Source organism: Mobula hypostoma, chromosome 22 (assembly GCF_963921235.1).
Source record: "Mobula hypostoma chromosome 22, sMobHyp1.1, whole genome shotgun sequence".
NCBI classification, from domain to species: Eukaryota; Metazoa; Chordata; class Chondrichthyes; order Myliobatiformes; family Myliobatidae; genus Mobula; species Mobula hypostoma.
Genome location: NC_086118.1, coordinates 39,243,680 through 39,262,330, shown reverse-complemented (window position 1 = coordinate 39,262,330; position 18,651 = coordinate 39,243,680). Strand labels below are relative to the sequence as shown.

Here is an 18,651-nt window from a genome sequence, read left to right as displayed (position 1 = left end):
ATTACTGGCAGCAGCTCCAGCCTCACCACTGTGCTTCCCTATGAACTACACCTCCATTCCATGCCATGTGCGTCGTGTCAAAGCTATTGTCCATGAAAAGATTCATGATGAACTCTCTGTCGTCAACCAAGTGTCATCTATCTATCTACTTAAACTTTAAACTTGAGTCCTGAGGAAGGGTCTTGGCCCAAGGCATCGACTGTTTATTCCTTTCCATAGGCGCTGCCTGACCTGCTGAGTTCCACCAACATTTTGTGTGTGTTGCTTTAAGTTTGGCTTCTTTTATATTGGCTGTTTGTTATTCTTTGTGTGCAGCTTTTCACTGATTCTGTTATATTTCTATTATATGGTCATGAGGTTCAGATCAAACATCAGAATAGGGAAGAAATGTGATCTAAGTGACTTTGACTGTGGAATGATCATTGGTGCCAGACAGGGAGGCTTGGGTATCTCAGAAACTGCTGATCCCTGGAACTTTCACGCACTACAGTCTCTAGAGTTTACAGGTACGAGAAGTGTGAAAAACAAAAAAAAAAAATCCAGTGAACTGCAGTTTTGTAGGGGGAAATGACTTGTAAATGAGAGGTGAGAGGAGAATGGCCAGACTGGTTCAAGCTGACAGGAAAGTGACAGCAACTCAACTAGCCAAATGCTACAACAGTGGTGCACAGAAGAGCATCTTTGAATGCACAAAACATTGAACCTTGATGGGCTACAGCAGCAGAAGACCACAAACAAACTCAGTGGCCACTTTATTTGTTTCAGAGGGTACCTAATAAAGTGGCCACTGAGTGTAATTCATTATCAGAAGAGACTTAATGACTGTGCACAAAGCATTACTCAATTACTCACACATTTAGTGTTTACCTTATAATGATAGAGAATTCCATTTAAAGTGTTGTACTGTTTAAGGATTTAGTGACAAATTGAATTAATACTGCTATTCTTTAGAATGATAGATAGAGTCATATAGAGTCCCACGGCACAGAAAGATTCTTGCTGGCCTGCTAAATCTGCACTAAACACCAGTGGCCAATTTACACTAATCCTGTACTAAGCCCATTCTGTTCCCTGCACATTCCCAGTAACTCCCTAGTTTTCACCATTTCCCTGCTCACTTAGAGCAAATTACACGGCCAATCAACTGAAAAATTTATATGTTTTTGGGATGTAGGAAAAAGCTGGAGCAAGCAAAGGAAAACACACAAACTCCACCCAGACAGCGCTGGAGGTGAGGGTTGAACCTGTGATGGGGGCTCGTTGGGCCAGGAGGCCCTGTTACGTTACTGTCTCTGCAAATAAGTAAAATGAATGACAACACGAGGAAATCTGCAGGTGCTGGAAATTCAAGCAGCACACACAAAAAATGCTGGTGAACGCAGCAGGCCAGGCTGCATCTACTGGAAGAGGTACAGTCGACGTTTCGGGCCGAGACCCTTCGTCAGGACTCACGGCGAAGGGTTTCGGCCCGAAACGCCAATTGTACCTCTTCCTGTAGATGCTGCCTGGCCTGCTGCGTTCACCAAAATAAATGACAAACTCTCTGCTGATACTATTACACTTGGAATGGAAGCCTGATCGAAGTCCCCGAGGAGTTGTTTTGTAATGACCTACGTGGAATCATAGCATCCCCATGCGTTGCTCCCCATCCCCAGTTAAAAATCTGCCTGGATGAGGAACTGTCTGCCTCACAAAGATCAATAGGGTTCTGCTCAATGGGAAAACTGAGCTACCTGAGTTTGTCTTCCCGACAATCCCAAGACCAAACTAAGAATCCCCTAAACGAATACGTCAAAGTCAAACTTATCTCATGTACCCAAGCACAGCAGCATTACAAGTACGTAGCATCAGGTACACAAGAAAAAAAAACCATAAAATAAATGTAAATTATGCAAAAAATTATGCAACTAAGAACATAATTAAAACAAAAAATAACAAAGTCAATGATCGTGCCATGTAGCCAAGGTGTTATGGTATACTGTAGTCACGGTGTTGTTATACTGAAGTAGTCATTAGGATTGTGCAGGTTGATTAGGGAACAGAATGATAGATGAGAAGGAGGTGTTCTTAAACCTGGTTGTGTAGGACCTCAGGTTTCTGCACCTCCTGCCCAATGGCAGCTGCGAGAAGACGGCGGGGGCTGGCTGGTGGGGTAGCGCCTCATGTCGATACTACCGAGGCTTGGCCAGGACATGCCAGTGATGCATCTGACAGAATCCACCAACCTTGACAGCTTCTCATGATTCTGCCCATTCGAATCACTGGTCGCGTGCTCCTATCTGGAGCATGTCAGGGAAAATCAGCTGTCAGCATCGAAACTTCATTGAATGGCTAGTGGTTGAATGATATACAGGCCCTGTGCCATTGTCATAAGCTGCACCTAGATCTTCTCCAGTTAGCACTGAGATTTTATCCATATTTGAGAGAAGGGGAGAAGGAAGGGGTGAGAGATTGGGAAGATGTGATGCTACCTCTCTCTTCCCATCCTTTTCTACTGTCATCCCCCTCCAACTGACTTCCATTAGGAGTCTAGGATGTTTCCATCTCTGCCTGCATGGCCAATCCATAATCCTCAGGACCCATACAAGTTTTCCCTCCTTCTGATTAAAAACATACTGATAAACACCTACAGTACGTAAAAAAAAAGAACTAATATCATGATCAATTTAACTCAGTTTTTAATTTAGAACACCACAACAGATCATTTCATTCAACACACACAAAGTGCTGGTGGACGAAGCAAGCCAGGCAGCATCTCTAGGAAGAGGTACAGTTGACGAAAATCATGTCTGACGAATCTCATAGAATTTTTTGAGGATGTAACTAGTAGAGTGGATAGGGGAGAACCAGTGGATGTGGTATATTTGGATTTTCAAAAGGCTTTTGACAAGGTCCCACATAGGAGATTAGTGTGCAAACTTAAAGCACACGGTATTGGGGGTAAGGTATTGGTGTGGGTGGAGAATTGGTTAGCAGACAGGAAGCAAAGAGTGGGAATAAACGGGACCTTTTCAGAATGGCAGGCGGTGACTAGTGGGGTACCGCAAGGCTCAGTGCTGGGACCCCAGTTGTTTACAATATATATTAATGACTTGGATGAGGGAATTAAATGCAGCATCTCCAAGTTTGCGGATGACACAAAGCTGGGTGGCAGTGTTAGCAGTGAGGAGGATGCTAAGAGGATGCAGGGTGACTTGGATAGGTTGGGTGAGTGGGCAAACTCATGGCAGATGCAATTTAATGTGGATAAATGTGAAGTTATCCACTTTGGTGGCAAAAATAGGAAAACAGATTATTATCTGAATGGTGGCCGATTAGGAAAAGGGGAGGTGCAACGAGACCTGGGTGTCATTATACACCAGTCATTGAAAGTGGGCATGCAGGTACAGCAGGCAGTGAAAAAGGCGAACGGTATGCTGGCATTTATAGCGAGAGGATTCGAGTACAGGAGCAGGGAGGTACTACTGCAGTTGTACAAGGCCTTGGTGAGACCACACCTGGAGTATTGTGTGCAGTTTTGGTCCCCTAATCTGAGGAAAGACATCTTTGCCATAGAGGGAGTACAAAGAAGGTTCACCAGATTGATTCCTGGGATGGCAGGTCTTTCATATGAAGAAAGACTGGATGAACTGGGCTTGTACTCGTTGGAATTTAGAAGATTGAGGGGGGATCTGATTGAAACGTATAAGATCCTAAAGGGATTGGACAGGCTAGATGCGGGAAGATTGTTCCCGATGTTGGGGAGGTCTAGAACGAGGGGTCACAGTTTGAGGATAGAGGGGTAGCCTTTTAGGACCGAGGTTAGGAAAAACTTCTTCACACAGAGAGTGGTGAATCTGTGGAATTCTCTGCCACAGCAAACTGTTGAGGCCAGTTCATTAGCTATGTTTAAAAGGAAGTTAGATATGGCCCTTGTGGCTACAGGGGTCAGGGGGTATGGAGGGAAGGCTGGGTTCTGAGTTGGATGATCAGCCATGATCATAATAAATGGCGGTGCAGGCTCGAAGGGCCGAATGGCCTACTCCTGCACCTATTTTCTATGTTTCTATGTTTGACGTTTCGGGCCGAGACCCTTCGTCAGGACTAACTGAAAGAAGAGCTAGTAAGAGATTTGAAAGTGGAAGGGGGAGGGGGAGATCCGAAATGATAGGAGAAGACAGGAGGGGGAGGGATGGAGCCAAGAGCTGGAAGGCTGATTGGTAAAAGGGATACGAGGCTGGAGAAGGGAGAGGATCATGGGACGGGAGGCCTAGGGTGAAAGCAAGGGGGAGGGGAGCCCAGAGGATGGGCGAGGAGTTATAGTGAGAGGGACGGAGGGAGAAAAAAGAGAGGAAAAAAGGGAAAAAATGAAAAATAAAAAAATAAGGGATGGGGTAAGAAGGGGAGGAGGGGCATTAACGAAAGTTAGAGAAGTCAATATTCATGCCATCAGGTTGGATTCCAACCTGAGTGTGGCTTCATCTTTACAGTAGAGGAGGCCGTGGACAGACATATCAGAATGGGAATGGGACGTGGAATTAAAATATGTGGCCACTGGGAGATCCTGCTTTCTCTGGCGGACAGAGCGTAGGTGTTCAGCGAAATGATCTCCCAGTCTGCGTCAGGTCTTGCCAATGTATAGAAGGCCACATCGGGAGCACCGGACACAGTATATCACCCCAGCCGACTCACAGGTGAAGTGTTGCCTCACCTGGAAGGACCGTCTGGGGCCCTGAATGGTGGTGAGGGAGGAAGTGTAAGGGCATGTGTAGCACTTGTTCCGCTTACAAGGATTAGTGCCAGGAGGGAGATTGTTGGGAAGGGATGGGGGGGTTACGAATGGACAAAGGAGTCGCGTAGGGAGCGATCCCTGCGGAAAGCAGAAGGGGGGGGAGGGAAAGATATGCTTGGTGGTGGGATCCTGTTGGAGGTGGCGGAAGTTACGGAGAATAATATGTTGGATCATTTCATTTATACTTTGTCTGAAATGGATATTAATTTGTTTTGAAAGGTGAAGTTTCTTTTATAACCACCTTAGAGTTACACTTGGCAGTTTTTATTCCATGCTCTTCTTATCATTAAACTTTTCTCAGCCTAGCTATGAATAATTGAGAGATACAGCACACCTCTGTGTTACAGACCGAGTGTGTTCCTAGAAAACTGTCCATGATGTAATTTTAACGTGAAACCTTGGAAAAAAAAGTTGACAAAATTTGTTTCTTTGTATTTTGTGTTTACTTGGTTAATTCTTTCTCACAAATTTTCTGTAAGAATATATTTTTATTCTGTACTTCAATCTTTTTTAGTGATTACCTGACTTGTTGAATTACAGGGGAATACTATATTCATTGAGGCTCACACGGACGATGGGCTTTTTTAATATGATCACACAGGAGCAATGGGATTGTTTGCTTCTAGGCCACAGAAGAGTCTTATAGATTTTACTATTTGAATTAAATCTACTTTGTTTTTACTGATTCCAGCTTAAACTGTCTAAAGAAGCTAAAGTAGGAAACTCATATTTAAAACTGATATTAATATTAACATTGTATTTTGAATGTCCTCATGAACTTGATCATTCCGATCAAATTTACTGGAGAGCTAACTATATTTTTCCTGTCTTTGACATCCACCTTGTATTCAAATGCATAAATGGATCATTCATTCTTTGTGTGCTGTGTTGTATAACGTGGGTGATTGTGGCCTTTCCATGACCATTATTGTTCTTGGCAAATTTTTCGACAGTAGTGCTTTGCCATTGCCTTCTTCTGGACAGTGTCTTTACAAGACGGGTGACCCCAGCCATGGTCAATACTCTTCAGAGATTGTCTGGCGTCAGTGGCAATGGTCGCAGAAAGAGGACTTGTGATATACACCAGCTGCTCGTACCTGCTGCTATGGTTTCACATGATTGAGGGGCTAAGCAGGTGCTCAGGGGTGACCTACAGGCTAACGGAGGGAAGGAACACCATACACCTCCTTTGGTAGAGACATAACTCCACCTGCCACCCAAATAAATGGATAAGTCAAGCTAAACAATGATCTGCTCATCGTTTTGGAATTCAGTGATGTGAATGACATTGTTTTTCACTGCTTACTCTTGTTACATTCCCCTAAAGTGAATAACTTAAACCGCCTTTACTTGTAACAAACCAAAATCACTAAAAATCATTGAAAGCATTAAAAATGCATTATATTTGGAGACATAAGAGACGACAGATTCTGTAATCTAGGCCATAAACAAAGAGCAGCTGGAGTAACCCAGTAAGCCAGGCACCATCTGTGGAGGGAAATGATCATCGATGTTTTGGGTGAAGATGTCCATTTCCCACCGCAAGCATTCTACTTGATTAAGTCACTTCATATTTACAACTCACTGCGTAGTTACAGATGACTTTGGTCCAGCCCGATTTAGAGCAATAGAATAACTTGGAGTGGCATAGTAGAGTAGTGGTTGGCATAACTCTATTACAGAGCCAGTGAACCCAGGTTCAATTCCGCACTTATCTGTAACCAGTTTGCATGTTCTCCCAGTGACTGCATGGTTTTCTCCATGTGCTCCGGTTTCCTCCCAAATTCTAAAGACATACAGGATACTAAGTTAATTAGCCACATGGGTGTAACTGTGCTGTGTGGGCCAGAAAGTTCTGTCAACGTGCTGTATCTCAAAATAAATGAACCTAGTACACACTCAGTGCTGCCTCTAAACAAGCCCGATGTTGACCACTTCCCACCTACTTTGCACATGAAATATATGCACATGAGGACAATTTTGCCTGATAAATATCTGACCCAAATATTTACTGAGCCTGGGTATGTGTCAGGTGTTTGTCCCCTTTAAGGTGTAGATGAATGGCCTGATGTCTGGGTTAGGACCTCACCATACTTACACAGAGATGAATGGGGTAAGTGTCAGGGTCCTCCACCCCAAATGTTCAGCGCTGCTGCCACCTAGCCACTGGCGACCAATATAAAATGTGACCTTACAAGAAAACCTTTATACGGATGGAAGAGGGAAAGAAATGCCCCTTCACTTAGTCACTGTGGTTTACTCCTGTGGCTTGCTCCTATACTCCAACTAGACTTGACTGCAGGCCTGTGCCAAGGATATATGACGATGAAGTGTAGTTCAGAGTCATCAAAGTATTAGCTGGACCTCAATGTTTGTGCTGTGAGCAAAGTTTACTTAAACCAGACAGGAATATAGAAAGTATGATTTGAGTTTCTGCATATTGAAGGTGTTGGCATGGACAATGCCACTTTTCTCAAGGAGGCTTTCAGAACGTCCGTGAATCATTTCCACTGTCCACCTTGGAACTTCTTGCCAGGAAAGAGTTTGGAACAGAGTGGCTGTTTTGAGAGTTTGGTGTTGGGCGTGTGTACGATATAGCCTGGCTACTGGCCACAGGATTGAGAGCAATCAGATTAAAAATCTGCAGATGCTGAAAACTGAAATAAGAACGGAAAATGTTGGAGGCAGGTCGAACAAGCATCGGTGGAAAGAGAAGCTGTTAATGTTACAGGTCAAATACCCTTCACCAGAACTGAGAGAGAAAGCAAGTTAGTCTAACCAGCACAGAAGGGGATTTGAAGGAGTTCACACAAGGGTTTAGGAATAAATGGAAACTGATTCATGATGTGTTCAGTGACCTTCTGAAGCAATGAAAGTTTAGAGGGAGGAGAGGCATGAGAAAGGATAGGTAGATAACGACCGGGGATGATTAAGATATTAGGCGGCTCAGGGCTTAGAAAACCCAGGAGATGACGAGGTGGATAGCTATTGAAGCTTATATTGCTCAAACTCTACCTAGCAGAGAGCTTGGTGTTTGTACTTCTCCTCAGGCTGAGCAGTCGTTACCTGAGAATTAGCAAAAGATTCAGAGAACTGGAAGATTAGGGAAGGGGGAAGGGGAAGAGTCGGACTTAGGGAAAGCCGAGTGCTCTCCACAATTCCTATCACCCACCTGGAGGCTGCCTTCGTCAGCTGCTCTGGACTCTTGCACTTTCTCATGACCTTCTTCCTCCTTCTCCCCTGCCTGCTCAGCGGTGATCTCTCTCACCTTCAGTCCACAACGGACAAAGTGTTCCAGTCAGCAGAGAGAATTACAGGATTGGAAGAGCAGCAAAACACCATTTTCTGTCTGTAGGGTGACTTTAATATCACAAATAGACATATAAAGGCACTTCACAGTGCTGTTACCAATCAGAAGCGTAGATATCATTAAGTGTGATATCAGGGCAAATCAGGATTAAAGAAGTAGGTATTGGGATGAGTCTTAAAAGAGAACAGAGAGCTAGAGATTCAGGTCAATTCTGGAAGGCAATATCTGAGCAAATGAGTTTGAATCCACAGAGGAAGTGGAGAATCTAGTTTGGTAAGGAACTTCAAAGATCGAAGTTCAAAGTAAACTTATTATCAAAGTACATGTATGTCACCATATACAACCCTGAGATTCATTTCCTTGTGGGCGTACTCAATAAATCTGTAATAGAATAACAAGCATTACCGAATCAATGAAAGACTGCGCCCAACTGGATGTTCAACCAGTGTGCAAAGATAAAAAGAAAGAAATAATAATAAATAAATAAACCATAAGTATTGGGAACGTGAGATGAAGAGTCCTTGAAAGAGAGTCCATTGGTTGTGGGAACATTTCAGTAATGGGGCAAGTGAAGTTGAATGAAGTTATCCTAGCTGGTTCAAGAGCCTGATGGTTGAGAGTTTCCTTCCTGAACCTGGTGGTGTGAGTTCCTGAGGCTCCTGTACCTTCTTCCTGATGGCAGCAGTGAGAAGAAGGTATAACCTGGGCTGTGGGTGTCCCTGATGATGGATGTTGCTTTCTGTGTATATGTGCTCAGTGATGGGGAGGGCGTTACCATGATGGATCTACTACTTTTTTGTAGGATTTTCTGTTCAAGGACATTGGTGTTTTCATACCAGGCTGTGATGCAGTAACACCCTATACTCTCCACCACACACCTATAGAAGTTTGTCAAAGTTTTAGATGTCATGCCAAATTCTTGCAAACTCCTAAGGGAGTAGATGTCATGCCCAATTTTCGCAAACTCCTAAGAAAGCCTTGCTTTCTTCATAATTGCATTTATATGCTGGGCCCAGGACAGTTCCCTGAAATGATAGCACTGAGGAATGTAAAGTTGCTGACTCTCTCCACCTCTGATGAGGACTGGCTCATGGCCCACTGGTTTCCACCTCTTGAAGTCAGTAAGCAGCTCCCTGGTCTTGCTGACATTGGGTAGGAGGTTGTTGTTGGTAATCAGATTTTCTGCCTCCCTCCTACATGCTGATTCATCACCGCCTTTGATTTGACCTACGACAGTGGTGTCGTCAGCAAGCCTGATTCTGGCATTGGAGCTGTGCTTAGCCACGCAGTCATAGGTGCAAAACGGGTAGAGCAAAGGGCTAGGTACACAGCCTTGGAACTTGAATATTGTTTGATATTCTCTATCCCTTTTGTTAACCTATGTGCACTTAGGATGGCAAATATACCATCGCTTCCCAGTTCTGCAATTTATTCTGCATTGTTATGGTTTACCTTTTACCAGCTCCATTTCACAGTATCTTGGTTCATGAGTCAGTAATAAACCTTGGTCTTTCTATTCCAGCCTTTGGGCTGGACACCAGTTTCTATACAGATGCTGCCTTTGTTGTGGATATATTATGAGCTTCTATGCCTATTTTATCCAAAGCAACTTCAGCCCAAAATTCTGAGACTTTCTGACGACAATCCTGAACATGGAGGACTGGAGTTGCCTCAAGGGAAAGGGCAGGATACTCGGCATTGAATTGAATATTCCATGTGTTTTGAACAGATGGATAGCAGTGTGTGAAAACTAATGCAATGCAATAATTGTTGAATGTCAACCTGTGGTATTGTTTTTGTTTTTTTTAAACATCAAGACAGTTTGTTGGTGAATCCAAACCATAAAATCTCCTTCAGTGTAGTGAAAAGAGCAAACTTGGCTGAATTCCAATCCCCACTGTGACTGAACAGTGAAGTAATCCCATTGGTCTGAATCATTAAACAACACTTTTGGCGTAGTTTCCCCATATGAGAAGACTTGTCATGAGGTTAAGCCACACGCATCCTTTTATTTTAATCAACGCTTATAGTCTTCACAAATACTTTAGAAAGTGCTCATCGTGCAAGGAGATTCTTGACAAATTTTGAATTATCATGCTTGATGTAATAGGTGTTGGTATCAACACTACATCAATGATTAATAATTAATGTCAACTGTGAAATCACCTCTCTTAGTGAGGGAGGAATGGATTAGCCAATAAATCTAAATAACACACAGCAACCCAATCGTGGCATTGCTGAGACATTAGATGCGTAATTGCTCAAGTGTTAAATTCCTCTCTTGCATCAGCCTTTCACATGTGAGGAGGTACATCAATGAGATTTATGAATTCAGTCCCTTTACACCTACTTGTTTAAACTTACACACACAATGTCATTTAACATTGCTTTTAATTTCATTTCTCTAATATTGAATCCTTTAAGGCGTGTGTTGAAGCATAGAGAATGTATTTCAAAGGTGCTGATACCTGTTCTTTTTGCTGGGCTTCATCTTCTGCAAATTTTTATCAGAATGGAAGTTCAGCAACGTGTCATTGCTCAGCTTACGTTGGGGTTTGGTGGATTCCCACTGCTGGCTGGAAGGAGTTTGAACGTTCTCTTCGTCACATGAGAGATTCCTCCGGGTGCCCTGGCTTTATCCCACATTCCAAAGACATATGGGTTAATTGGTTAATTGGCCACATGAGTGTAATTGGGCCAGAAGCACGGTATCTTTAAATAAATTTCAAAACCTGTCATATATTAATGGCTGATGATCTTAGTGACATCATTACGTGGAGAAGTGACATCTCCACAAATTAACACGTCTGTTCAACTATTTGACTGTTTCACAAATATATTCCAGTTACTAATATTACATTCTTAAATATTCTTTCGACAGACACTGCTGAAATGAGACCTAGATCCAGACCAGGTAGGCCTAATGTCTGTTCAATTGCATGTTTGAAATGCCCTTGTGTGTTTAAATGCAGTGAACTGCAAGGTGAGCAATGCGTATTCACATTTGAAACAGCATTCATGGACGATATGCAGACACTCCTCCAGAGCCTGAATTTAATGAAGCTGTCAATTCTACACACAATTGTTTGAATGCACTAATTCTTCTCTTAGAAGCATTCTGAAAGAGTAATGTGAGATATACTCGATTTACTTTTTTTGAAAATAATAGTGTTTTGATTTTTGCCTCTGAGTGTTTGCTGAACATTTCCCGCAGCTGTGCCATCATAAATCTACTTAACCTGTAGATTCACCTTCAAGGAGTCTTCATCTTATGTTCTTGATATTTTTTGCTTATTTAGTTATTATTAGTAGTAGTTTTTGCACATTGGTTGTTGTCGGTACCATTGGGTGCAGTCTCTCATTGATTCTATTGTGTTTCTTGTATTTACTGTGATTGTTCATAAGAAAATGAATCTTAGATTTGCATCTGGTGACATATATGTTCTTTGTCTTTGCATTTTGATCATTGATATGAAATTGCACCTTTTTAGCTAACAAATCAACATCAGAGCTGCTGCTGCCAACAGAGAAAATGAAAAACGCTGGGTGACAACACAATAAATTTGTTCAGCTAATATTGCACAGGCTGTGAAAAAGAGAGTGGCGTAAAATTGGAGAGAGCGATATAGAAGGAAGAATAATTTCATACTTATGCTGAAACAAAGTTATTGATAAATAATCAGCATCTAGGCAAGACAGTGTTCTGACAGAAAGAAACTGTCAAAATATTCTCTTCAGAAGTGAATGGGTTGGTATTGGGACTTGTCAGTGTCACTGAGGCTAGTTTGAAGATGGGTGAACAGCCTGTGGCATTTATATTAGGGGAAATGAAACTGAAGTCAGTCCTCCTAATTTTGTGAACTGATCCATGACATGAACAAATCTAGACAAAGATCTTTCAAATGTGAGGCAAAGCCTCTGACTCAGTGACTTTGTTTAACAGAATTATTAAAGATTTAATGCTTCATAACTAAATGACTATTATTATACAGAACACTGGAAACACTGATATAAGCTGCTCTGGTTTATTTATTCAAGAATTAATATCAGTGAAGGCAGCCACTGGTGACAAACTCTTCTTTGCCTCTGGAAACGAACACTTTTTTTTTGCAGAATTTAGATCCTCCCAGGCCAATGGCCCTAGCATTGGGGTGCTAATTCAACTCAATGAATCAGGAGCAGCTTCTTCCCCTTTGGCATCCGATTTCTGAATGGACATTGAACCCATGAACATTACCTCACTACTTTTTTATTAAATTTAACTATCTATTTATTTGTATATACACACTGTAATTCCCTTTTTAATCTATTATTATGCATTGCATCGTACTGCTGCAGCAAAGACAACAAATTTCACGACATATAAGCTGGTGATATTAAACCTAATTCTGATTCACTACAGCAGACCACCTTATTTGCATGCCTGGCATCAGATTTCAAAACAGTTCCTCTTTTCTGAGCTCTTGTCGTTGGAAGCAACTACCAGGCAGACACATGTACTTAAAGTCTCCTCAAAAAAACACACACACACAACATCTCACCAATTTCTGGGGCTCGCAACTGCTCAAAGTAGAGAAAGTCCTTCGGAATGACACCGAAAATGCTAATTTTAGGCATCAGGAACAGAGGGAAATCCAGCAAAAGTGGTGGAAGAAGAATGCCACCTCAAGTTCTCGGCCTTCGTTATTCTGATTCTGGGTAGGAGTTCAGTAGCTTTTGCTTCAGTATGTGCATGAGAACGAACCAGAATCAGGCATATATCACTGACGTATGTCAAGAAATTTGCTGTTTCGTGGCAGCAGAACTGTGTAATAATAAAAAAAAGCTATAAATAACAATAAGAAATATGTGTAGTACAAAATTAACTAAAAAGAGAACAAAATTAGTGAGGGAGTGTTCAAGGGTTGGCTCATTGCCCATTCAGAAACCTGAAGGAGGAGGGGAAGATGTGGTTCCTGAGCTGTCCAGCGTTAGTGATGAGAGATGCCTGCCATCTCGACACCTACAGTACCTGCCCAGCCACCCCGTCAGAGACCGGCTGCTCCTTTGTCGGAGTCTCTGCAGTTCCCACACTGGCCTCATCGGTGACCTTAGATCCCACAGACTTGGAGTGGAAGCAAGCCATCCCGAGGGCGTGCCAATGAGAACAGAGAAAACAAAGCCAATTGGCACTGAGTAATCCAGCCATTATCTGATGCATTGTCTTTCATGCAGAATGATCATTTCCCAACTGCTCTTTGCCAATTTAAATTAAGAGCAGTTTTTCCTCATTTGCTTTCAAAAAAATTCTAGTGCCAGTATTTATTACCCGTTTTTATTTTCCCACATGCTGTGCAACTGGCATCAGACGTAGGTGAGACTAAATAGAGTTGGCAGGCTTCCTTCTCCAAAGGACATTAACAAAACAGTTAAATTTTAGCTGGCAGCTTTTACAAACACTTTCTGTGGCTAGCCTATCATTCTCCAGGGTGATTGAAGTCAATTATAAAACTTGCATGGTGGGAAAGTGAACCCATGACTGCTGAAATATTGATCTGGATAAAGACATATTTCAAAATAACTCTTCAGCTAAAGATCTCTGCAAGAAACCATTAACATCTGCCAAGAAAGCTGAGCTTATGGTGGTCTGTAAGGAACCTAGTGAAAGACATTAGAGTCACTCACTAGTCTTCCTATTTTCACATTTTGTAAGGATTATGTTATTGGCAATAAACAGTATACATTGTATTTTTAATGTTGATATTCTGTTAAACTGTGACTAATTGTTGATCCAAGTGGCATTGGTTCTCACTGTTTTCTGGAAGTCTGCAATGGATTTGGAAATTTATCATCGAGAATAAACTATTGCATTTACTTCAGTAAAATGCTGCAACACATGCGTAATGCACCCACTGCTGAGTGAAATGTTGAAGTTCAAGTTTATTGTCATTCAGGCATACACATGTATACAGCTAAACAAAACAGTTGTATTTATATTAGGACCAAGGTGCAGAACACAATACATATATCACATAAAATATATAAAACAGACCATAAAATAATATTAACGGAATGCTATTAACAGATGGAAATTATTTCGTAGATATATAAGCGACATAAGGTGCATAGCTAACTATACAACAGTATAATGCTAAAGGTGCTGTCACAATAATATGAACTGGGTGGTAGCAGGTGTTGAGCATTCTCACAGCCTGGGGAAGAAGCTGTTACCCAGCCTAACAATCCTTGTTCATATACTGCGGTACCTTCTGCCTGACAGTAGGAGGTCAGAGAGATTATGGGACAGATAGGAGGGGTCCTAGACGATGCTGAGGGCTCTGTGAATGCAGAGAGAACAAGCTTTCAGACAACGGGCAAGGAACACTACAGGATGAGTACAGTGTATGGTAAATATGTGGCTGAGTTTTCCTGTCTTTGGTGTGGACTAACTGTCAGACCAAGATCCTTTGATATTCTGTGATGATAGTGATCAGCCAAAATAAGTCATTTTTAAAAACAAACTTAACACACTTTAACTTAGTAACAAGTACTATTTGTGTCTGTTCTCTGGTTGATCAGTTGACCTAAAAAAAAAGTAGTTTTATCTTTTCTGCTGAAATGTGTCACATATTCTCATATTTTCCGCTTACTGGCCCCATGACTTGATAGAGCTGTACAAGATGATAAGAGGCATAGATTGAGTGGACAGGCAGTGACTTTGACTTAGGGTAGACATGGCTAATACGAGGGGGTATAATTTTGAGTTGACTGGAGGGAAGTATAAAGGGATGTTAGAGGTAAGCTTTTTTTAAGAGACTGTTAGGTGTGTGGAATGCCTTGCCTGGGTTGGTGGTAGAGACAGTTACGTTAGGAACATTTAAGAAGCTCTTAGATACGCATAAGGATAATAGAAAAATGGAGGGCTATGAAAGAGAGAAAGGTTAGATTGATCTTAGAGTAGGTTGAAAGGTTGGAAAATATCATAGGCTGAAAGGCCTGTATTGTGCTGTAGTGTTCTATGTTCTATGTTTAATTTTAACTTCTGATGTTTTATACATACAGGTGATTTGATGGGTGAGTGGAAACAGAAATGGTTTCACTAGGACACTTCAACCTCTGTGATTCTGTGCATGGTCTCTTTCCTGCCTGTTACTTTCATATGGTCATGTTTATGTCTCAGCCAACAGACGTTACTGCTTGAACCTGGCTACCCAATCTGAGGCTGAAGTATTTGGTTTGCGTCAGAGAGGTTGCCCAGCTTAATACTTTACCCAGGTTGGTGTTAGGATGACTAGATTAGTACTGCAGAAAACTTAATTGTTCCTGATCAGCAGCAATGTATGCGTAGTATAGTGTCTTTTCATTCTTCCATACGAATGATGGGATGGGCATGAAATAAATGAATGATATGTATCCAAACTTGGGTTTGATTTGCATTGGTTATGGCTGAGTTTTGATTTTAAATGCCAGCAAATCTCTTTCTCACAACATGGTTGTGCAGACTAACTTTATAAATGTGGATTACCGGATATTCTTTGGGAACAGGGAGGAAGCATAACTTATTACACATGTAAAACATGTGAATGATACCCATGTGTGAGAATGGTCCAGCTATCTAACTTGCAACTTTTGCACTTCACAATCCAGAACAAAGCTAGATGTCAATTCAAATATGAAAGTTTTTCAGAAGCAATTGAGGTGATCTGGATTTACCGCTCAATGGCAGGGGTTCCCAACCTGGGGTCAAGGTACCCCTCGCTTAATGTATTGGCCCATGGCATAAAAAAAAGGCTGGGAACCCCTTCACTATGGGTTTCTGTGATTGTAAAATGTTGTGTACAAGCTCAGCACCACCTCTTCCTCGTTGTCATTTATTCTCCCACTTTATTATCCTCTCTTCCTCAGCAGCTTTCTGGCTGTGTCCAAGAGATCCTGAATGGATTGGAAGTCCATCACATTGACTTCTGTAAATGATTGAAAAGCTAACAATTCTAGAACTAAAGCTCTGCATGAAACATCTGGTGATGGTGTTTGAACTTAACTGTTGCTTTTGAGAATGACACTGATGTGTTCTTTATTTCTATGTGGTTTTTTTAACTGGGTGTTTTCTCTGCAAATATTTCAATGGATCTTTATCTATGTGGTCTGTTTCAGTTTGCTACTAATGACCACTTTGATCTTGAGCTCCCAAACAGCAATCCAAGCTTTCAGCAAGTTGCCACGGCAAGGAATTTAGTTAATAAAAGATCTCTGCACTCATTATCAGACCTACTAATTCAAAGGTGCTGCAGAGCTTTGGAAACCTGGATTGCATCTGGTTTCATACTCTTTGTTTTCTGCTATGTTTCATCTGGGGTGCACCTGGTGTCTTACTCTTCGTGTTTCTGCTCTTCAGAATCAAAACTTTTCCAAAAGTCACCCTGGCCAGGCTAAGGCATTTGGATGTTGGGTTTGTGTTATTCACCCTATATTAATAGAAAACTTTTTGGGACTTTTTCTTTGTTTAGATGGTTGCTTGTTTTTATTCCTCTCTCCGCCTGGTCTTGCCAAGTTCTTTCTCCTGCTGGGTTTATGCCTCTTGCTTAAACTTGCCTAGCCCTATTGCCTGGAGGAGGCTGCACTCTCGACCTGATCTTGCTCAATCTTCCCACCAGCAGCACTGAAGAAACAGGAGAAAATAAATTAATAACAAACCGATAGAGTGGAAAAGTGCTTCTCTCAGCAGAGAGCCTTGGCTTGGGGAAATGGAGCAAATGAGACCCAAAGAAAAGGAATGTTAGTTATCAAGTAAAGGAACAAACTGTGGAGGAAAATATATTTCTTCCCCTGTTAGCTCAAGCAGGTTCTATATAAATGTCTGATTGAGGAAAGTAAAACTAGGATAGAAACCAAACTCCAAGTGTTCAGACTAAGTTAAACAAATGAAACATTGACTATATGTACTTGACTTGCCTCTCTTTCACAGGAACAAATATTTTCAACTCTCAGTGCCAAAGAAACAGGTCTATAAATAGTTTTTGGCCTTCCTACGTTTTGGAACAGTATTAACAATTTGTCTTCCATCACTTTATATATGTCGAGTCAAAATGTTATCGAAGTTCTGGTACAACATCCATTAATTCTGCCCTCCCATTCTTTAGAAGCCCCTTTGCAGCTGTAACAGATCTTCACGATATTATGATTTCCTGCTTCTATGTTATGGTCACCTGGGCATATGAAACACTGAACAATTCATCACTATACTTAACGATCTCTAAAATAATCAAAGAAATTCACATCACCACGCAGAAAATGCTAAAGGGACACTGCAGGCCAGGCAGCATCTATGGAAAAAAGTACTGTCGACGTTTTGAGCCGAGATCCTTCGGCAGTCAACTGCACTTTTTTCCATAGATGGTGCCTGGCCTGCTGAGTTCCTCCAGCACATTGTGTGTGTTGCATGGATTTCCAGCATCTACAAATTTTCTCTTGTTTTTAAAGAAATTCACACAATCCGTGTTCCTGTTTTGCTTCTTCAGGAACGTGCACTCATTCTCCACCAGGATCCTTCTATCTAAAATAAACAATTAAGACATGTGTTAACAAAAAAGAATTCTCTAAGAGTGCATAAACCCCTGTTCTTCCCTCAATAAATATTTCAATTGATATTGTAGTACAGTAATATCATTACTGTACACATGGATTCTCATTGATTTTACAGGAACTTCTCATTACCATCTATTGTCTGATCAAATAAGAATTAAAGAAGATGTGACCCAATACATGTTTATCATCTCCTTTGATATTATTTCATATTTCAAGACCGTAAAACCCAGGAGCAGAATTAAGTAAATGGTAGGTAGCGTCCATCCATCACAGGGAAAACCTTAAAACCATAAGATCAGGAGTCAGAGGAGCAGAATTTGGCCATACAGCCCATTGAGTCTGCTCTGCCATTCCATCATGGCTGATTTATTATCCCTCTCAACCCCATTCTTCTGCCTTCTCCTTATTTTGCCTACTTTGTCAGGTGCCTCCAATTACCTCAGAACCTCATCCTTAATAATAGTCTCCACTTCTTTCCAACCACTGAAGTCGGGCTAACTGCCATATAATCTCCTTTCTTCAGCCTCCCTCCCTTCTTAAAGAGTGGAGTGACAATTGCAATTTTCCAATCCTCAGGAGCCATTCGAGAATCTAATGATTCTTGTAAGATCATTAATAATGCCTCCACAATCTCTTCAGCTACCTTTTTCGGAACCCTGGAGTGTAGTCCATTTTGTCCAGATGACTTAACTGTCTTCAGACCTTACAGCTTCTCAAGTGCCTTCTCCTTAATAGTAGAATGACATTTACTTCTGCCCCCTGACACTCTTGCATTTCTGGCTTTCTGCTAGTATCTTCCACAGTGAAGACCGAAACAAAATACTTACTAAGTTCCTCCTCTGCCATTTCTTTATCCCCCATTACTACCTCACTAGAATCATTTTCCAGCAGTTCGATATCCATTCTCGTCTTTCTTTTACAGTACTCCTCTTCTATCTGAAAAAACTTTTTGTATCCTCTTTTATATTATTGGCTAGCTTTCTCCTTTTCTCTCTTTATGGCTTTT

General features: G+C 41.5%; 1 protein-coding gene across 5 annotated transcripts in view; it reads left to right on the top strand.

Annotated features, from left to right (window-relative positions):
* LOC134360288 (platelet-derived growth factor subunit A-like) overlaps nt 1–18,651 on the top strand; it is an 85,565-nt gene that overhangs the window by 37,056 nt on the left and 29,858 nt on the right. For all 5 annotated transcript variants that reach the window (XM_063074468.1, XM_063074471.1, XM_063074467.1 and 2 more), the window contains one exon: nt 10,963–10,995. In XM_063074468.1, the coding sequence (XP_062930538.1) occupies nt 10,963–10,995 (33 nt within the window). The remainder of the gene's footprint in view (nt 1–10,962; nt 10,996–18,651) is intronic.